At 50.6% G+C, this 20,682-nt stretch overlaps 9 protein-coding genes across 9 annotated transcripts; 4 read left to right on the top strand and 5 right to left on the bottom strand.

Moving 5' to 3' along the window:
• Positions 1–220: 220 nt before the first annotated feature.
• On the top strand, positions 221–2,306 carry N7481_001189 (ABC1 kinase family protein; the record flags this gene model as incomplete). Its single annotated transcript, XM_057260408.1, has 4 exons — positions 221–657; positions 739–1,343; positions 1,409–1,981; positions 2,059–2,306. 4 exons carry the CDS (start codon positions 221–223, stop codon positions 2,304–2,306), a joined length of 1,863 nt encoding a protein of 620 aa, XP_057128240.1.
• An 879-nt stretch (positions 2,307–3,185) lies between these two features.
• N7481_001188 (iron-sulfur cluster assembly scaffold protein) lies at positions 3,186–3,894 on the bottom strand (the record flags this gene model as incomplete). Its single annotated transcript, XM_057260407.1, has 2 exons — positions 3,186–3,343; positions 3,438–3,894. The coding sequence occupies 2 exons, from the start codon at positions 3,892–3,894 to the stop codon at positions 3,186–3,188; spliced, it is 615 nt and encodes a 204-aa protein (XP_057128239.1).
• Positions 3,895–4,991: 1,097 nt separating this feature from the next.
• On the top strand, positions 4,992–5,339 carry N7481_001187 (uncharacterized protein; the record flags this gene model as incomplete). Its single annotated transcript, XM_057260406.1, has 2 exons — positions 4,992–5,042; positions 5,133–5,339. 2 exons carry the CDS (start codon positions 4,992–4,994, stop codon positions 5,337–5,339), a joined length of 258 nt encoding a protein of 85 aa, XP_057128238.1.
• Positions 5,340–6,631: 1,292 nt separating this feature from the next.
• On the top strand, positions 6,632–7,342 carry N7481_001186 (uncharacterized protein; the record flags this gene model as incomplete). The annotated part of the gene is made up of 1 exon (XM_057260405.1): positions 6,632–7,342. One exon carries the CDS (start codon positions 6,632–6,634, stop codon positions 7,340–7,342), a length of 711 nt encoding a protein of 236 aa, XP_057128237.1.
• Positions 7,343–7,558: 216 nt separating this feature from the next.
• Positions 7,559–10,077, bottom strand: N7481_001185 (beta-glucosidase; the record flags this gene model as incomplete). Its single annotated transcript, XM_057260404.1, has 2 exons — positions 7,559–9,846; positions 9,903–10,077. The coding sequence occupies 2 exons, from the start codon at positions 10,075–10,077 to the stop codon at positions 7,559–7,561; spliced, it is 2,463 nt and encodes an 820-aa protein (XP_057128236.1).
• Positions 10,078–12,321: 2,244 nt separating this feature from the next.
• On the bottom strand, positions 12,322–14,041 carry N7481_001184 (uncharacterized protein; the record flags this gene model as incomplete). The annotated part of the gene is made up of 2 exons (XM_057260403.1): positions 12,322–12,947; positions 13,045–14,041. 2 exons carry the CDS (start codon positions 14,039–14,041, stop codon positions 12,322–12,324), a joined length of 1,623 nt encoding a protein of 540 aa, XP_057128235.1.
• A 1,113-nt stretch (positions 14,042–15,154) lies between these two features.
• Positions 15,155–16,455, bottom strand: N7481_001183 (uncharacterized protein; the record flags this gene model as incomplete). The annotated part of the gene is made up of 2 exons (XM_057260402.1): positions 15,155–15,921; positions 15,981–16,455. 2 exons carry the CDS (start codon positions 16,453–16,455, stop codon positions 15,155–15,157), a joined length of 1,242 nt encoding a protein of 413 aa, XP_057128234.1.
• A 649-nt stretch (positions 16,456–17,104) lies between these two features.
• N7481_001182 (ubiquinol--cytochrome-c reductase subunit 7) lies at positions 17,105–17,932 on the top strand (the record flags this gene model as incomplete). The annotated part of the gene is made up of 4 exons (XM_057260401.1): positions 17,105–17,220; positions 17,446–17,554; positions 17,630–17,683; positions 17,843–17,932. 4 exons carry the CDS (start codon positions 17,105–17,107, stop codon positions 17,930–17,932), a joined length of 369 nt encoding a protein of 122 aa, XP_057128233.1.
• A 489-nt stretch (positions 17,933–18,421) lies between these two features.
• alkA (DNA-3-methyladenine glycosylase II) lies at positions 18,422–19,712 on the bottom strand (the record flags this gene model as incomplete). The annotated part of the gene is made up of 3 exons (XM_057260400.1): positions 18,422–18,485; positions 18,556–18,678; positions 18,745–19,712. The coding sequence occupies 3 exons, from the start codon at positions 19,710–19,712 to the stop codon at positions 18,422–18,424; spliced, it is 1,155 nt and encodes a 384-aa protein (XP_057128232.1).
• Positions 19,713–20,682: the final 970 nt, after the last annotated feature.

Raw genomic sequence — 20,682 nt, 5'->3', positions numbered from 1 at the left:
GCCTAGTCACGGTACTTTTATACTTCGTCATCTCGGAATCACGTGCACGTGCGGCCCGAGATCGGGCGAGAAGCGATTGGCGGCGAAAACCGAAAACCGAGAATCCCCAAAAAATTGCCTTACGATCGTGTGATTCCCCATGGACTGAACGGTACCTCTCATTCACCTTTTTGAAATCTGCGCTCGAGCTTATCTCTGCCGGAACGGCTTCTCGTTCGGAATGAGCGCTGCACTTCGTGTGCCGCTGCGGGCCTTCGCCAATCCCGCCACGGCCATTCGACAAACATCAACAACCTCGATCGCGAGCCCGGCGCTCTCTCTCGGCGCGGTACGCTCGTCCTCTTCGCCCTTGGGATCAATTGCATCCAAGCTATGGAGTCGCCAGTCCTCTGAAGTACGCCCGCAAGCTACATCGTTCAGCCGGTGTTTTTCGACGAGAACCTCGCCTCTCAGGTCCGCGGAGGAAAATGTGACTAGTGACGAGGGGGCGAAATCAAAGCCTGGCTCGTCGCAGAGCAAGAAACCGATTACGTTTCTGGTTGTCTTGGGTCTGCTGGGTGTTGGCGCGGCTGTATACTCTGAAGAACTCAAGCATGGATATGGCGCGGCGCGGAGAAGTGGTCGCGTGGTTGGTACACTGGCCGTTTGCATTAATGAGTAAGTGCACCGAAGATCCTGAGAGTGTCTGGATTTGGCGCATTTCCAAGGAAGTTGGCTAACATGAATCGCCTTCTATAGCTATCGCGTAACTCTCAACAAAGAAACCTCAACCTCCGACGAACGAGACGAGTTGATCCGCGCTTGCCACAAGCGCTGCGCGGAGCGTACCTTGCGAGTTCTAGAAAAGAATGGCTCGATCTTCATCAAACTGGGTCAACATCTCAGTAGCATGGGCTACTTGCTCCCCATCGAATGGACTACAACTTTCGTCCCGCTCCAGGACAAATGCCCCGTGTCATCGATTGAGTCGATCGAGCAGATGTTCGTTCAGGATACCGGCCAGACCATTGATGAGCTGTTCAGCTATTTTGATCCCGAGCCTACTGGTGCCGCTTCCTTGGCCCAGGTTCACGTCGCCACGCTGAAGGGAACCGGTCAAAAGGTTGCAGTCAAGGTGCAGCACCCTGCTCTAGCTGAGTGGGTACCGCTGGATCTGGCATTGACCAGATTTACATTTTCTATGCTGAAGCGCTTTTTCCCGGAATATGACCTGGAATGGCTTTCCCGGGAGATGGACTTGTCCTTGCCTGTTGAGCTGGACTTCCGAATGGAAGCTCAGAACGCTACTATTGCCAGCGATTACTTCAAGAAGCACTCCGATGTCCCATTGGTTATCCCCGAAGGTATGTCTTGGAGCAGCTACACATATACCCTCCTCGAATGTGACCCCCATATTAACCAAGTCTAGTCATGTGGTCCCAAGAGCGCATCCTAGTTATGGAATTCATCTCCGGCCGACGCCCCGACGACCTCGAATTCCTCGATGCGAACAACATTGACCGCGACGAAGTCTCCGCCGCTTTCGCTCACATTTTCAATGAGATGATCTTCGGCGATGATGCCCCGCTGCACTGCGACCCTCACGGCGGCAATATCGCCATTCGCCCCAACCCTAACAGCCGCCACCCGAACTTCGAAATCATCCTCTATGACCACGGTCTCTACCGTACCATTGACCGGGACCTGCGACGCAACTATGCCAAGCTCTGGCTGGCAGTCATCGACGCCGATGTGCCCCGCATGCGCGAGTTTGCGTATAAGGTCGCCGGCGTCACGGACGAGCAGTTCCCACTCTTCGCTAGCGCAATCACGGGACGTGACTATAGCGTCTTGACGAAGAAGAATGTTGCTTCTATCCGTACAGCTGATGAGAAGAAGGAAATCTCCGGCGCTCTTGGTGAGGGCATGTTGCAGCAGTTGGTAGTGTTGCTGGGCCAGGTTCCTCGGATTATCCTGCTTATTCTGAAGACGAATGATTTGAGTATGCTACTACCCCCTTCCTTTGCTTCACTCTCCCCCATTCCCTCTTTAGAACTTCATTGCTAACTATCTCCCCAGCTCGCAGTCTAGACGAGAACCTGCACACCCGCTCCGGGCCAGTGCGCACATTTCTCATTCTAGCCCGGTACGCCACCCGCACCGTCTTCGAAGAACAAATGGAGACTATCCGCGCATCTGGCGGCGTGTTCTTGAACTTCTTCCGCTTCCTCTCTGCCTGGGCCGGCTTCTTGCGAGTCGAAGTCAAGCTCTCTGTTTACGAGACCGTTCTCTCGATGAAGAGCCGGTTCGGACTGCGAACTGGTTGATTTAGCCTTTAGCGTGCTACGCTCGTGGTTTCCCCTTTCCTCTGTTGCGTTTTGTACATTATTCCCCGGTTTTTATCCCTTTCGGTTAGTTTGGTTTGGCACGGATTGTCTGCCCGTATATCTGTGCATCAGCGATGGCGTTTTGTACCGTTTCTCCTGTCTCCTCGAGTCCGCACATGAAAGGACTTTCTGTGCTTGGTTCCCCCTTCTTTTTTTCTGTTTTTATGGCCGCTGCCCGTCTTTGGCAGTTTGTACAGATAGATTCGCCAATAGACACAAAAGACATAGACTCGACAAAATACGCAGCCAGTTGGAGTGTGTCTGAATGCACTTGTATTAGTATAACCTGTCTATTTCAAGGCTACTGTCTACTTTAAAATAGAATATTCTGGTTTCATCGTTTCATTAGAAACTATCCAAGGCACCACGCTTTTAAGAATAGAGAGTATCAATCGAGGATTCCAGATACCGAGGCGCCGTGACAGAAAAAAAAGAAAAAGAAAAAGGTGGTGTGGAAAACAACATGCACGAAACTTAAAAAACAATAGGAAATGTCTGTACAGCAAACAAATATGCAGTATTTGTTTGGAAACTCTCCGACCGACCAACCGCTACTGCGACCTGACGCACACATCATATCTCGCAGCCACAGTCGACCGGTAATACCAGGTTCCCCAATAATCATCTCTGCATTCCCGGGGGTAATAATTCAGTCCTCGATCAAACGACTGTTCTCAAATGACAAAAGCGATTCGCGGGAGTATCACTGCGTTATAAAAAAAAAAGCAAAAGGGAAAAAAAGTGAGGCATTTTTTTTGGCTTCGGCTCGGAGTCCGACCCGAACAAAGCCTGCCACTAATAAGGAGCAAGTCCATCAATTTAGATAGCGGCGGCGGGGCTGCCACCCATCTCGACCTTGACGTCGGGAATGGAAGCGCCTGTCCCAGACAGGTCGGTTGAGCGAGCGTTGGGGTTCTTCTTGTGGTAGTCGGAGATGGCGGACTTGATAGCGTCCTCGGCGAGCATGGAGCAGTGCACTGGAGAAATTCAAGTTAGCACAAGTGATTCATTCCACGTATCCTCAACCTTGTGGGGCATTTGCGGAGAAAAAGAAAGGAAAGAAAGACGTACGCTTGACAGGGGGCAGGCAGAGCTCCTTGGCCACATCAGTGTTCTTGATCTTTCCAGCCTCCTCGAGGGTCATGCCGCGGACCAGTTCGGTCAGGTAACTGGATGAAGCGATGGCGCTTCCACAGCCGAAAGTCTTGAAGACGACGTCATCGATCTTACCGCTGTCCTTGTTGACACGGATCTGAAGCTTCATGACATCGCCACAGGCGGGGGCACCGACGAGACCGGTGCCGACGTCCTGGTCGCCCTTCTTGAAGGATCCGACGTTACGGGGATTGTTGTAGTGATCCAGGACCTTCTCGTGGTATCCGCGGCGCTGGACGGGGGTGGCGATAGCTGGGGCAACACGCTGGACAGCAGGTTGGGCCTGGACGGACTGAAGGCCGGCGAGGGGAGCGAAAGCACGAGGCGCGACAGAGCCGACGCGAGGGGCGGCGGTGACGATACGCTTGAACATATTGGATGTGTGAGTGTTGAGATTGATTTGGTAGATTCTTTCGATGGAGGTGGTAGATGTATTGGGGGGTAGTTGAAAGAGGCGAAAATGAAACCGATCTGATAGGGAAGAAGAGAGGGCGATGAATTCATTGCTAAATAATCTGATTGCTTATCTCAGCTGCCGCTAAGCCTAATCGGGGGTCCAAATCCCCCCGGAAGCGCCGGCCATCGGAGCTGACTCATCCACGTTCAACCGGTTTTCTGTCTTCTTTCAGTATATCATTACTCCATTTAATTTCGATACTACGAGTATGAGGTTCTCAGGGGCCTCATTTGGGTCAATTTGGACCTCTATGAAAGCCCCTCTTCTTTCTCTATCCTTCACTACCCCCATGATATCAGACAGAGGGGCAGTGGCAATTCTCGGAGGCCACTCACTTTCTCCGCGGTGGATGCAACCAACGTCTGGGTTTCCCGCTGGGGACTCCGCGGGCCAATTGTGCATCGATGATATCAAATGGTGGAGATGCCCTGCTTACCTTCCAGGTAGTGATATTCAACATACAAGCTCGATGATCTAATGGATCAGCGGGCCGCTCTTGCTTTGGAAATGGAAGCCAACAATTCCCAATACTATTCGAATGCCTTCGATCTTTCTCTTTGACCCCAGAATGCTGAATGCTGAAGCTAGCTAAGAACCTGGTCTGTGCGGTCCGAGCCAGTCCGAACAGTCGGAGTTAAGGTGCTGACGCCTGCTCGGACTCGGTCAATACTTCGGGGTATTCTTGGGTTCGGTCACTAAAGAGCTATCATGTGACTGGAACGGATTGCCTTTCACAGGGAGAGTACGAGTAATGAGTAGTTCAATTCAGTCTAGTCTTGTATCTCAGGTTTGATATTTCTATTCCATTTATCTACTGCCAACCACTGCACCAAATTAACCGTAACCATCGTTGATAGGAATACTTGTAGACATACTCGTAAGATGACAAACAGCCTGCCAGCAACTTGAATGCTTGGCACTCCCCCTCGTATCAACCTCTTCTCCAGAGTTACAGTATACACCTGGGCAGTACCCAAGGGTTGTAGCTACATCAACCACCGGGTCGCATTATCATGTCCTCCAAGAATACTCCAAACCCCAAAGCCCTCGGTCGATCCTCAGGGGTACGTAAAACCATGTCTCATCCAGCCAGCACTCGCAAAACTCTCAAGAGAATGCATGGGCCCGGCGGACATAGCTAATGATATCTACAGTCTCTAAATGCTCCCATCGCGGCATTCGCCATGGCCCTGATCCTGGGCTCTTATTGCATTTCATCTATTCGCTCTGCACGACGCGAGGCACAGGGTCAATCGGTCGCGACACCGGACGCGCCCACGCGACGGACATCGGGTGGGAAGGACTCGTGGGTTCAGCAGGCGCTGGAGGAAAGTCAAACGGGCAAGGGAGGAAAGGCCTGAGCTGGAGAGAGCTGGCAAGTTTTACTAGTAATACTAGTACTAGCAGAAGATGGTTTCTGCATGCCCAGGTGGCTGCTTCTGATTGTTTACATTTATTTGCGTTGCATTTACCGGCGTACAGCAGGGAACTTGAATATTAAATCTTGTGGATATTTACTATACTCGGCTCAGATCATGAAATTCAATTTATTTGCATTAAGCGATTAGGAGTAATATTTTACACTAGACTAGAGTCCAGTCCGGGCTTCAACTATTGATCGAAGTTGAAACTTGGGCGTCGCCCAAAGACCAGTCTTCATCTTCGTGATCGATCAGAATTTTCAGTGTATTGAATGATCATACCCCGGGCGTTTAAGTGTAGAACAACCCGGGTCAATATTCATAGAAAGATCATCATATAAATCGTGAAGAAAAGAATGGGCGATCGGGGTGCGTGTGGCCGAGAATGTGCTAGTAGACAATGGGGCAAGCCTCAGAAGGTCATCTTCCTGCACATACTAGTGCTAGTAGCTGATCTCGAGAAAATATTGGAACTAGCTGAGAGTGACCCAAGCATGGTGCAATTATCTTCAATCCTTCTGGTCCATCGCAGGCGAGATTCCATTAATACACATATGCCAATTTCCACACTACCTGTGATTATACATCAAAATCGGCAGGCAGTGTGCAGGCAGTGTGTAGGCATTGAAGTTGTAGTCGCGTTCGCAGCTACAGTTGCAGAGTGGAAGAAGGAGAAACCCGAAAAAAGCGAAGCGAGAAAAATCATATGCGGGATGTCACGTGATATACAGCTTGCTCCACCAATCGCATCGCATCTGCCTCTACTCTGGACAATACAATACTCCTCCCTGCATGCGTGATTGCAATTAGGCGGGATTGGATGCTGCTAACGAGAGTAAGGCAGTAAATATCCAGGAAAAGATAACTTACCAACGCTATGAGCCTAGCAATTACCCGTCAAGACAAACTTGAACTAACCCTACTCGGTCGGAATCGGTGGCAAGCCAGCTACTCGTATCTCCTAAACTTCATCAAGTTAGTATAAGGCTGAGTTATTAGATGAGCCACACTTTGATGTTACCCGGCAAGCTCCATCTGAAACAATTCGAATCAAATCACAAAGCCGGGCAACCGAGTGGATTGGGGCCGAAAAACTCGGCCCCCAATTATTTTAGCCTACAAACAACTTCAGCCTCGCCGGTGACCGCATCATTCCTTTTTCCCTTTTCCTGCAACCTCAAAAAAGAGGGAAGGAAGAAAGAGGGAAAGAAGAACCAAAGCCATCATACAAAATGTCTTCCCCCACCGTGGATGCCTTTTTCAATCGCCTCGGCTCAATAGTCACAATCGGATTTCTAACAATCTGGATTCTCGCTACCATAGGATTCATCTACATCGACGTCGAAGGCTCAGACTGGAACCTCTTCGAAACCTTCTTATCAATCAGTCTCTTTACATATCTTATCTTCCGAATGATCGTGGCATGCACAAACACCAAACTCGATTCAATTGTCTACCGCCTCACAACTGCCCACCGCCGCTCACGCCGAGGCGCCCTGGCAGTCCTCGTGTGCGCTTGTTCCTGGATCTACGGGCTATTCTTCAAAATCTTGACGCTGTTTCTAGTCAACGGTTTTTGCATAATGATGTTGTCTGCCCATCTTTACCCGGACCTCTTTGATCAACTGGATGAGCTTTCACTGCCAGATTCAGAGAGCCCTGGTTCCGGTATTGAGGTGCAGAACGCGAGATATCGCAGCGCAAGGTACAACAAGCAGGAGTATTTCGACGCGATTGAGCAGATGAAGATGGAAGCGGACTTTGATCCTGTTCAAGCTCTTGGCTGGATTCCGCTGCGCATATTGCTATGCTGCTTTGCTCTTTTGTGGTTTTCATGCTGTACACTCACGCTCTATGTTCTCCGGCTTTGTTGGAAATCAATCAGGGTCGCCTTTGGTCCTTCTTCGTCACCTTCTACACCGCCAAAGACGCATGTGGTTTAGGTGTGATTGTTTATCGACTTGATTTACTGTATCAAATGATTATCAAGCGAATACTACCTACGTCCATCTATGTATGATAACCTCACGAGATCGAGACCCCAAGACTATCAGGCATAATATAACTATTATGTCATTTATACATTTATACACATCATTGGAAAGAAAAAAAGGCCAATCGGTCAGGGAAGAATACCGTTTTCAACACAGCTAGTCATATCATGACTTGATCAACGTCGCGGCCTTCTTCGCCTGGAAATCACGACTGCTGAATCCAGCCTTGAACGTAAACTGCCCAGCAGGAATTCGCCAGTCTTGAGCAGTAACGTCCCAGTAACTAACATCACGGCGCATCAAGTCAAAGGAAACTGTCTTCTTCTCACCAGCCGGAAGCCAGACCTTATCAAAGCCGCGAAGCTGGCTCGGGGGCGTACCTGCTGGCGCCGAGCTGGGGAATTCAACGTATAGCTGCGGCACAGCGAATCCATCAATGTCACCGGTGTTAGAAACCTCTGCTTGAAGGGTGAACACCGTATCCCAAAGAGCCGGATTACCGCCAGGCTGGGTAGGCCGCTTCTCTGGTAGAGCACTAAGGTTGTTTTGTGGGGCAGAGCCCTTCAGCTTGAGACCCTTCAGGCCGAAAGTAGTGTAGCTCAGACCAAAGCCGAACTCGTACCGGACGGAGATATTCTTAGCATCAAAGTAGCGATATCCCACTTCGAGCTCTTCGTCGAACCAGCTCTGCCAGTCGTATGTACCGTTTGTTTCCACGGCGGTGGTCACGGGGGCGTTGTAGTCGGTCTCATTGTATGCGATTACGTAGGGGAGCTTGGCCGATGGGTTGACGTCTCCGTAAAGAACATCTGCGATTGCGTTACCGGATTCTTCACCGGCGTAGTGCTGAGCCAGAATGGCGGTTACGTTCGGGTGGTCTGCGAAAGGCATGACGTTCACGCCGCCAGAGTTGGTGATGACAATGGTGTTGTTGCAGTTGTTAGCGACGGCTTCCACAACCGCATTTCCATTCCAGTCTAGGTCGAGCGAAGTTCGGTCCTCGCCTTCTGCGGAATAGGATTTTAGGAAAACGAGGCACACATCGGGTGTCTGTGGGATCCAGAGTGGTGATGTAAGTGCCGTGGTGGTGAGGAGGGTGTTGTTCAGGAAGGACTGGACGATGGATCCGTCCTTGCGAGCGCGGGCACTGATTGCGTCGAGTGGGGTGGACAGGAATGAGAATCTGCAGGAGCCAGAGCTGGCAGATCCTGCGAGATGACCGTACTCAAAGTCGCCCATTAGATCAGGGCCTTGGGTGAGAGGGCCAGCGTCGTTACCGGCGATCACGATGTTGCGGGGTTTCTTGAGAGGCAGGGCATTTTTCTCGTTTTTCAGCAGGACAGTTGAGGCAGATCCATGCTCACGAATCATGGCGCTGTGGTTTGCGCGAACGTCCCGGCTACTTTCGCCTGTGAACTTCCAGTCATACAGCCAAGTATCAGGGGGCGAGTCAACATTCAGTGGGCCAACCGACGAATCAACGCTGGGGTAGTTCTTTTCCTGACCAAGCCAGAAATAGGGAGTCATGATGCGGACAATCATGTCATCCAGACGAGTCATCTCAACAGTACCGTTCTGCACAGCCTGAGTGAGATTCTTGCCCAGATAAGATCCCTCGGTCCAGAGTTCTCCGTAAACAGTGAAACCTCCAGGCATGGTCATATCCATTCCACTCTCAACAGACGACACACCGCTGTGCGTAGCACCCCAGTCGGACATAACATAGCCCTGGAAGCCAAGCTCGCCCTTAAGCAGGTGGTTAAGCAGGTAAGAGTTCTGGCAAGCGTGGGAACCATTCACACGGTTATACGAGCACATGGCACTAGCAACCTTCGCCCGAACAGCGTTGGCGAACGGCCACATGTATATTTCGTGGAGGGTGCGGTCATCGATGTTCGCTGACACCGAATCCTGGATATACGTTGTCTCGTTGGCGTCTGGGGCGTAGGTCGGGTTACGCTGGGTTTCTTGCTCATTGGCAATGAAGTGCTTCGCGTTTGCCTGGACACCCGCATCCTGCATTCCGTTGATAGTTTCCTCCATGCAGACACCAGTGAGGTAGGGGTCGGCAGCGAAGCCTTCCCAGGTTCGACCATCGTAGGGACTGCGGCCCAGAGGTCCTCCGATGGGTCCCAGGATAACATGGGAACCCTTGGCCTTGTGTTCCTTGGCCATGGCATGTGCGCGGTTATATAGAAGTTCGCGGTCCCAACTGGCGGCAGCAGAAACACTGCTAATGAAGACACTGGAGTAATCACCCTGCTGCACGCATTGGGGTCCATTTTGGAGACAGAGACCGGTGAAATTGAGACGTGGAATGGGAAGGACGTTTCCGACGCAGGGACCAGGTTGGCCCGTTGCCATCCAGGATTTCTCTTCCAGTGTAAGCTTGTTCACGAACTTCTTAGCTTTCAGAAGGGCATGCTCCCATCCTCCATTTCCGGTTGTGTTGGCTAATAGTGTTAGGAAAGAGACCTCCGCTGTAGATCGGGTGGAAATTTTGACTTACGCGAGGGGAGGATGAGTGGAGAGTGGCCATAGGGACTCAGGATTGTAGTGTTTTTTGGTTGGACATTGCTGAAAGGTTCTCCTGGGTGATTAATTGGGGCCTTGCAAGTATCTGCTGCCACCGAAGGGCCGGCGAGAAGCAGCGATACCGCTAACAAAGCCTGTGTTGGCAACATGGTGACGATGTATCGAGATATCTCAATGGATCAGAAGACGGCACCACAACCTCGAGTGGAAGATCCCTTGCTTTAAATATTCGAGGTTGGGCCATAATGCCCCGGCTATCCCATCCCACAATACTCCGTACAGGCACCCCAGATGGGCTGGGGACTCCACTCGTGGGGGTAACTGGGGAGTCGGGGACTCGCATCGAGGGGTATGTAAGTGGAGCCCATACCGTCATTTGGCGGAAGTTGGCATTGCTTGACCACGGAGGATTGCCGACTTCTCAGAGACAAGCAGCGAATAACCGGATTGGGTCGGGATGCCGAGCGATATTCCCGACTCTCGGGAGGATTCAGAGGCATCACTCAGTGTTTTCATGGGGCAGCATGCAAAAAAAAGCATAAATCGACATTGTGCAGCTAAACAAGCCCCCGTCTTCAGTTCCCTACTTCCCTACCAATTGACCGTGGGTGGTACAAATGCAAAAGTCCCGGGGGGTTTGGGAATGTCGGATCAACTTCGGCTGAATCCCCCCCCCCATTCCCCACACGGCCCTCTGCCCATCGTCATATCCGGCACTCCGCGACTCCACGGGGTCCCCCAATCAATGCAACTCTGCGGAATTTCACCCACACTTTTTCTCCCGGTCCGAGTCAAGCCATGTTTACCAATGCTCTACCGCGTGTCCATGGCTTTTTTCTCCAGGATGTGATCGGCATTTCGGTGAGACTAGCCACACCCCGGCAGGTTTTCCGTTAACTCCAAAGCACAAACACAGACCCGGAGAAAACGCTAGTTCAAACGCTAACTGAACAGGGATTGGTGATTGAGGGATATTTTGGCTTGCGAGAATATATCTTGCGGTGCTGCCCAGCGTTTGGACCTACCAAATTAGGTAAAACTGTAACTCACTCAGCCTCGTAAATTCCACCTGGAGCCAATTGATGAAACTCTTCGTAAGTTTATTGAATTGCGTAGTGGAGTGCAACTTCGATGGTATCATGGCTTGGCTTGGCGATGGTCGTATATCGCGCGACAACACTTCGATCACGATGGCTCCAGACCTGTTACCAACTATGTAAGTTGATTTTCTCAGTCTCGGTCGCTGCAATCAGGGAAGGCCATTCGCATCCATCCTCCGGTATTTAAGCCAGAGTCTCAGTGTGTCAAGACAGTCAGTTTCAGTCGCATCATTAAATGATTTATTCCCTTCAGTGTAGTATTTGGGCCTGGTATCATCATTTGAGTCCCCAGACCAGTGACGTCCAAGCAAATCATTCAGTCCATAGGATCCCGACAAACGCAATCCTGCCATTCTTCGCGAAAGAGAATCCGGATTCTTTGTCTCACAAGGATTTCCATCATCAATCATTATGGCTTCACTGGCCGCGTGGATATTTCCTTCTTTCTCAAGGAACTGTGTTATCAGTTCAAGAAGCTCCCTTGAAAAATCGTTCACTGGATAAGCCCATGTCACCCAATTCATCGAGCAATATTGATGGAGGGGATATTCTTTCCTTCGTTTTAGAAATTCCTCGCCATTTTTGCATCGTCCACCGGAAAAGTCCTCGAAGGAAAGATACGTGGTCATGGTCGTTAGGATCTCCAGCCCTGCGTTACTTAACACTCGGTGTTGCATTAAGTACTCTTGCGCTGTGTGGTGGATCAAACGTATTGTGCCTTTTTCTCGGTCATATATGACCAATCCAGCACACAGGGAGTCGATGGTTTGCAAAGCGGGTACGAATTTGTGGTTGAACCTTTTCATTCCCGGTCGTGTTCCCAGGGCATGCTGAAGCTCTTCAGGTGTAAGATCCCGTTTGCTATATGCTAACCAAGATAGAGTTTTGATGGCCATCCGCGCGCAAGGATCTGGTAGCGATTCAATCCTTTGAATAGCCTGGTCGTAGACGTATTTCAAGGCATTTCTTCCCTGTGGAAGTTCTAGGAGTGCATCCTCTAACTCTCCAATACTAGGATAACCCATCAATTGATCCATATGCAGGCGGACCAGTAGAAATCTATAGCATTTAGCGAACCGGCTTGAAAGAGTATTATTGCCCATGACTTACATCCCATCTGCAGTTTTGGCCAGATGACAACGAACATTTTCCTGTGTATCAGGATAGCTTGAGATTGTCGAGCGAACTAAAGATTGTATTCTCTGGCTGACATATCTCGAAATATCTTCCTCGTCTGCTCGTATCTCCTTGAGAGTACAACCTCTGAAGCAGTCTGTTATCTCGGAGATAAATCTAGATGTTGCAAAGAAATTGATCGGTGCTTCCTCTCTGGAGCTCGAAAATCACAGTTAGTAAAGCCTTGAGTTCTTCTGGGTTGTAAGAGATGTATTCATCAAGCGCATCGACCAAAATGAAGACCTTCTTATACGTAAGAGCTGTCTTTAAAATTTGAGCACGGATCTCATCCCTATTTGGGCGGACAAGGTTCTGCGAATGCATCTTGTAGAATTCCTCGGTCGTTGAGAGAAGAGAGCGGTTCGTCACAGATAACTGCTTGAGAATACTAAGCAAGATATCAAGATAAGACTGTGGAAACTCCGGTTTGTACTTGCAGAATACATAAGCAATTTGTACTTCAATGTCGTCTCGGAAGGTCTCTTTGAGATGTTCAATCACGATAGAGGACATCACTGTCTTGCCGGACCCGAGAATTCCTGGACAAAACAATGTCCCCTGCGACTGATTCAGCCAACCAGTAAACTCTTCTGATTTCAAAAACCAGGAACCCGTTCCAGTTTGCGCCTGCTTGATAATTTCATTTTGCTGCTGCTCATAATGTAATGGGGTAATCCAATGGAGAATCTTCTGCATCCGTTGGGCTGTTACGGCTTCACTTATGTCCTTGACCCCATTGTGTACTGTTTGCAGATTTTAGTAAACGAATCTATACGATATAGCGTATCACATTTTCAATCCATGAGCTAACGCATTCATGTCTAAGCTGAGAGTACTAACCTCGGGAAAGGAGATCCTTCATAGTTGGTTCTCCGTCAACTACTCTGGGCTGCAAGTGGCTCAGTAACTCCTTTGCACACGCAGCAGCCGCGGCCGCAGCACATGGCTTCCAGCGGTCATTGTTATGAGAGTCCGCATAGTCCCATATTCCTCGGATCACCATACAAGGGAATCCATGCACCAGCTCAGCCGCTCCCCTCTCCAGACAGATTGCCTGGTACTTGGCTCGAATCTTCTCGCGCATAATGGAGTCCTTCACGACCATACTGCCAGATGCAATAATCCCGTAATGAACGCTGAACAGCTCTCCTAGGCGGTCTTGACGGCCAACCAGCTTATCTGGATCACATTGCTTGCATGAATTGCCTTGATGTGGGTAGTCGGACTGAAAAAGACGATCAAATGAGGGTCCAGGGTAACAGTATCCGTTCTTCCGAAGCCTGGGGTACTTGTCGAGCATTTCTTCGATATACTCCGCGACCTTGTTTTCCTGCATATCATGGGCGGATTTCATTTTCATCAGGGCTGAGCTCAGAGCTTCCGGAGGTCGATTTAATGCGGGGATAGCATAAAATAGTCCTCTGTCGATTTCCTTCCCGAAATCATGCGTGACGACTCCGCCAGTCTCATCGTCACTTCCAATGACCACATCCCCAAGACGAATGTCTCGATTTTTTTCGTGATCGGGGATACCCTCACCAATGCCGACGAGCAAACCCACGCGGATATTTGGGAAGGTGAAAAGCATCCTGTTTGCGATTACACCCATGGAGATAGAGCCATCCCTAATCAGCGGTAGGCAAGCAATGACGATCTTGAATTGACCAATTGACCCCAATACATATGTGTTCTTGTCTGCCAAATCCGGTGCTTCTCGGGGCAAACCATGCTCCTCGTCGAGCATTCCCCTTGCGGCGGTTAACTCGAGGGGTAGGGCGCAAATCCATCCTACTGTATATTCCTCGTTACCAAACGAAGAGTACGAGGTGCCGGCCATATTTAGAATGTGCTTCTTGTCGCTACTGGCAGATTAGCTTGGAGCTTATGTAGCAGATTGAATGAGGGTGTCACCGAACATCGGAAGTTTTCAGTTATGCGAGTTAGCGCCGAGGATGACACTGCCAATAATATCATGTTTCGGCCCAAGCTCTCGGCTCGTCACATATTGCGCGCGGTAATTCACATCTTGGGCGCCTACTGTGTATAATTAGTTTCGAAAATTATTGATCAAGAGCAGAAAATGGTACCTTGTATGGGATCGCGGCCAAGAAGACCTGCACCAGGAGAAGGTGGATTCCTAGAAGTGGGCGCGTGTGTTCAATTCCATGCCCTTTCTGTCAATGTTCGCGTTTACATTCAACCTTAGAGGTTGGCTCATAGTAGAAACGCCCGGGCGAGAAAAGTTCTAGGGAGGTTGATTCAAGTGTTGGGACGCCTTCCAAGTTTGCATAGTTGAATGAGGATTGTTGTATCCAGACTCCCTGTGGTAAATTTGCTTAAATCTACCTCCATTTTCTTAAGAAAACTTGCACATCGAAAATAGAGGAGAAAGTACTTGATCGCCAAGCATTGATTTATCAAAAAGGAACGGCCACAATAACCAAACAGACACGGATATGTATGTACAAAAAGACAGGGCATGCAACAGCCATGCTGAACAAAAAGCCGGTAAATGAAGTCCAAGAAGAATAGGGAGAAAAGAAAAGAACGCTTCGAAATCACAAGAGATCTTTGACGCTTTCTCCAGTAAGTCCTCCTGCCCTAGAGCTAGGACTAGGGTAGGGTAAGCTGGGAAGTACATTGGCGCCGAGAATAATCCCTAGCATGTGATTGAAATATCGTAGTTGCGGATCAGCATCATCACATGCTAAGAGCCGCCGCCGTAAATGTTATTGCCATCTATTGCCGAGAGTCCAAGCCCCGGTGGGTGTTTTAGAAATGCGAAGCCTGCTCGCTGAGAGAGCCGCCAACTGGAGCTATCATGCTGCCAGGTCTATACAAGTTGAGATGAAAGTGGTAGTAGAAGGATGAGAATAAGTGAGAGATTAAGGTGTTGGTAGTGGGCGGAGGTTGGAGGAGAGGGATCTTTCTAATTCGTGTCGGCTGGTCGTCATATCATGCCGTTTTGATCCTCGGCCATGCGCAGCTTCATTTCACCTTCGAGCTGGAAGTTGTGGATCAACTTTCGCAGGTACTCATAGGTAAGCATGGTCGTCATGGCTGCCGGGACGGCCCGGAACAAATTAGTGCCAATCCCGGAGTAGAACGCGCGCCAGCCCTCTTCTCTGAGGATCGTTTGACATGTGCGCAGCATTCCGTCATAGCGAGGGCGGTTGGGCATGCCGTCGGATGATGAAACGCTTGGTGGCCGGCCGCGGTCATGGGGATGGTGTAGTCCTCCGCGGAAGGAGATTTCTTCGTGCGATGGTGCCGGTGCTGTACGCTGTTGTGTCTGCAGGCGGGTTCGCAGAACCTCGTGGGGGTAGGTAACTGTGCTGGCACAGATCTTGCTCAAGAATGTGGCGACGGAAATGCCAATCCAGTGGGACCTTCCAGTGTCAGGATGCTCTCCAATTCCATATCCTGTGAGAGCCATTTTCAGGTACTCGTAAAGAGGGAATTGTATGGCGACATGAGTCAGACCCAGGAGGGCGGGCGTGAGACCGGAGTAGAAAGAGCGAAGACCCTCTATTTTGTACATCTTGCGAGCGGCATCCCATGTACCTGAGTATTGCCATGGAGCTCGCACTCCCTCGTTATTTTGTTTGAGGCTCTGTGACATAAGCCTAGTTTTGATGACCCAGATGGGGTTCGTCACAACAGTAGAGCATGCACCTGCAGTAATAGATGCATATCCACGGGAAAGCCACCAGCTATCTAAGGTCGGGTTAGCAGGCTGCGATGTGATGCGCAGAGGAGTCAATATGGGAACCAACCTGTTTGCTCGAAGAAGTACTCGCGGGATCGGTCGTACACAGCCAGGTAGACGGCCCATGTGGGCAGATAACCTAGCAGCATTGGGCCAAGTCCTTGGTATAGGCCGCGTAGACCGTCCTCCCTGAATATCACTTTTCCAGTGCCTAGCATCCCCCGGTAGAGGGTCTTGGTCTCGAGTGACTGTCCTCCCCGCCGGGCAAAGCCACCTTGGGCTTGCAGCTTCGTTTTGATCACATCGAGAGGGCAGGTCACGATCCCAGAAGCCACGCCTGCACTAGCTCCGCAGAAGGGTGCAATCCAGAAGTTGGGAATCTTGGTTGAGAAAATCTCTAAGCGGGTGGTGAAGTCGGAGCTTGACGTCGATGCGACGGGCACGGCGGGGGTGGGCGAGGTGACATTTGGTATATTGGAGCTCTGTAGCGGGTCGAGAGAGCTGTTGGCAGCTTCAGTGTTGCCTCTACCGTCGGAGCGCATTGTTGTGGAGTTGGCAGGCGCTCACGCTTGTCCGTCTTGATCACCGAGGGTTCCCGGACCCAAGCATATCGTTACTCCGAAACCGAAAAGGCGCGACTTGGGACGATCAGAGGGTAGATGGAAGCAAGAAACCGCTTGCTGTTGAGACCGATATGTTGGCAAGACGTGCGGGGAGGAAACGGGGGGCTCGAGCGAAGAGGGTATTGTCCGATGATTACCGAGCGAGAATGGTGATGCGATGTACCCTATGCAGCACGGACTTTGGGGGGGGGGAAGTGGGTGGGGGAGGACCCTAGCAAAGCAAGCTCGCCGCAATAGGGATTCAAAAGCACTTCAGGAGATATTAGACCCCATGATCTGAGCAAAAGAAGGTAAAGGAGGTAGTTGAGAGCGGATTCTGGAACTGGGGAAAGGTGGAGGTGGTGCGAGGCATTCGCAGAACTCCCCGCGGGCCTCAGGCAAGTCAGGCAAGTTTCGGGTTATCACGTGAGCGGTCATGTGCCTGGGGGACTCTGACCTGCCAAGACTATTACCCAATGCGGACTAGTGCCGCAAGCTCCGTTTTGCACACTCGCAACGTCGGGTCATCTCGTGTTCTATTCAAGCCGGTCTTTTCCCCTTCCTCCAATCCAACTCGATACCCTCCACCATGTCTGCTCCTTCGATTGCCAACTACATTGTCAAGCGCCCCTGGCTCAAGCGCTGGATGACTCCCCTGGCCAACTGGTACACCGATGCCGCCGGCTACAGGAAGCTCGGACTGAAGTAATTATCGTCCCCCTCCGTCAATTCCTGTCCACCGCGGATATTCGACTCGACCAGCTGGGTTTCGATCATGCGTGCGACCATAGAGACAATCCTCATCTTTCGTCATGGCCAATGTGGTCGCAATTCGCATTCGCATCCGCATGAACCCGACCCGTCGTTCCGATACCCGCGACAGTGAACATGTTCCCCTTCCACACCAGAGGCTAACCGCGAACTATCTAGGTTCGACGACCTGATCCCCGAGGAGAGCGAGAACGTCCAGAAGGCCATCAAGCGTCTTCCCGCCAAGGAGGCCTACGACCGTGTCTTCCGTATCCGCCGCGCTTTCCAGGTTCGCCCGAAACCCCCTTCCCCGAGAAACACCCTCCGGTCGAGAAATTGTCTAACATAACACCCTCAATTGCAGTGCTCTATCTCCCACACTCTCCTTCCCGCCAACGAGCAGATCAAGCCCGAGGAGGTGAGTTTTCGCGATGTCGCTTTCACCCAAAATTCGCTCTCCCCGCATATCCCCGTATTGGCCAATCCAGTTGCGAGGATTTGTCACTTATGAACCTTCAACCTCAACACCCACCCACATGCCTCCATCAACTTTATACTAATCCACTCTCTCAACTAGGACGTCGAGTACCTCAGCCCTATCATCCGTGCGGTCGAGCAGGAGGCCAAGGAGCGCGCCGAGCTGGAGACCCTCACCGTCCGCAAGTAGACTTCCCTGGGTGGATCTTCTTCCGTTGCGATTGATATGAAAAGCCGATAGGGTGCGAGCGTGATGGGTTGTTGCATGACATAGATGGATTTATTTTTAGGCGAGGATATGGACCAGCTGTCTTAATCCACTTGTGTACTGATATTGTACAAATCGATTTTCTTCGTTCCGTTTACACACCATGTCCTAACCGTCCATGTTGAATGATATTTCCCTAATATTAAAATAATGAGTCTTCTTACGCGCGCAACTGTCATCAGCTGGCAGCCCCCGGTGACTCGAAGACTGCCTCGGCCTGAGATCAACCCACCCCCTCTAAAAAGGGTCAACAGGTTATATATCTACCTATCCACAAACACACCGTCCACCTGCATTCACAGTTCATTGTTCGTCCGAATCATTACTTTCTTTCTAAGTCGGTATATAATCACAGCTACTAACCGAGCATCCAACACGCACGATATCTCAAGCGTCCCGGGCTGCGACAATTCAACCAGTAAGAACAGCAACATCAACATTTTCAATCCGCCACATATACCACATGAAAAGACTCCTATCGACAGTATGCAGTCAGCAACACACAACCCAAAGATCAAGTCCATCCCGGACGGTGTCAATCCTACCTGTACGGCGCAAACTTGGCAGCCAACTCTAGCATATCTTTCTCCGACATATACTTAAACTTACCACCACCCTTACCCTTCAACTTACCAACATCCCTCCCAACAAAAGCAGCACATCCTCGTCTAAATCGCATCGCATCGCATCAGCAAACACAATCATCCACCCACAACCATCAGGGTCAAACTCACTGGACTCCCAAATCCCCAGTCGAAAAAACATCAATCCTTTTCAACGCAAAACAAGCAAACATCTCAACAGACCACTTCCCCAACCCTCGAACAGCCGTCAGCCTCTCAACAAGCTCCTCATCTGACGCCGTCGCCAAAACCCTCGCACTAAGCTCCCCGCTCGCAAACTTCTCCGCCAATCCCTGTATATACTCTGCTTTGCGCTGACTTAGTCCCGCTGTCCGTAAGGTTGGGAGGTCACACCGCGCGACGATATCAGGTGTAGGAAATCGTGAATGTGCAAGTCCTCCTTCTGCTACGCCTGCATCCGCACCCGCCCCTGCGCTCGCAGCAGCAGCGGTTCCCGGCAGGTTAAACAATGCCACGAATTTATTCCGAATGGACTTGGCCGCTGCGCCGGAGACTTGTTGACCGATGATGCTGCTGGTAAGACTATTGAAGGGGTCTATTTGTTCTGCCAGGCCGGCGGGGGAGAAGAGCGGGCATGGGTGTGCTTCGATGACGGGTTTTAGGCGCGGGTCTGTTGCGATGAGGTGGGCGAGGCCTTGGTCTGGGAGGGTTCCTGTTGTTGCGGTTGGGCGGGGCAGGCCGGTTTTCGAGGGCGAGGCTTCGGCGAGGGTTGTTGGGTAGGCGTTTATTGAGGAGCCGTGGGGGGTAAGGAGGGTTGCGTTTGTTCGGTGCGGGTCGACCGGGCGGTTTAATGGAGGTGGTGTGGAGGGTCTGGCGGTGGTGGTGGGTGTTGGGTCCCAGTATGATGAGTTTGTTGTGGGAGGTGGAGGTGTTGTGTGTTTGCTCTTTGGTGCTTTTGTGGTTGCCTTTTTAATTGTGGGTTTGCGTGGCTTGGTGATACTGTTGTTGTGCTGTACTCTTGTCACTTTGAGTGCCGGTGCTGGTGCTGGTGCTGAGCTTGACATCGGAGCTGTAAGTGATGGAATAGCGCCCAGTCGGGCAGATCGTCGGAGCGACATGCTGATTTCAAGTTCCTGCGGGTGTTCCTAGTATACTGGGGTAATATAGCTGATGCGGAGGAGTCGAAGTTGAGGGTGGAGGTTGAGGGGAGGTTGAGTCTCCGAGTCCCCGGATTCCGGCTGACGCATGCCAAGCTTCGTATCGCGGTGAACCCCAGCGCTGGTACTCGCACGGTTCAAATCATATTGTAATATGAACGGGTGCTTTATGTCTGAGATGTCTTGCTTACGTGAAAATGTGTGGTCAGCCAAGGTCACTTACAACTACCTACTAGTACTTTGCTTTTCACCTGGACAACGTTGGAATCTCCTGTGTTTTGCGGTAGAAGAACGGCCGAGGAATATATGTAATCGTGATCAGACTTCAATGTTACAATAGCAAACCAAAATCTTTTGGGCATTTTATTACCCTGGTAATACAGTACTTACTAGTAGTTATCAATTGATAATTGTCTTTAAATGAAGCCTTGAATTGATGTCCAATCTGCCCAGATAGCGAAGCGTTACTAGTACTAGTAGATAGTCGCATGGAAAATTGCCCAGTGACCAGCTTGTGACTACTAGTAGGTACTTCCAAGGTTTACTACCAGATCATGCGAAATATAGGAATGAATTTCAATTAAATAGTTCAATTTAATCAGCCGGAGCTTCAAATCCAATCAGCTCAACCGGCTATTTACAACCTAAAAAAGCCTTCTATATTCCATTTCTACCCCCATTTCCACTCGAAGGGACCCACGACAATTGGCTTGTTCTCTGCAAACTATATCCGACCAATGAAAAACGCCACAAATCCAAGCCAAGCGTGAGCCAAGCCAGTTCAGTACAATTTCTTCTTTCCAGCTTACCTTAGACCGGAAGGCTTACCGACCAGACCAACATGCCGCTCTATGTGTTCGTTCGCAACAAGCGAGAAACGAAAATCAATTGGCCCAAGGGTTCGACTGTATCAATAACCCATGGATAGACC

The sequence above is a fragment of the Penicillium waksmanii genome (assembly GCF_028829765.1).
Source record: "Penicillium waksmanii strain IBT 27052 chromosome Unknown utg000001l:1.0-4852451.0:1.0-4856178.0, whole genome shotgun sequence".
NCBI classification, from domain to species: domain Eukaryota; kingdom Fungi; phylum Ascomycota; class Eurotiomycetes; order Eurotiales; family Aspergillaceae; genus Penicillium; species Penicillium waksmanii.
The sequence above is the reverse complement of the archived record's forward strand: the minus strand, read 5'-3'. Positions and strand labels throughout refer to the sequence as shown.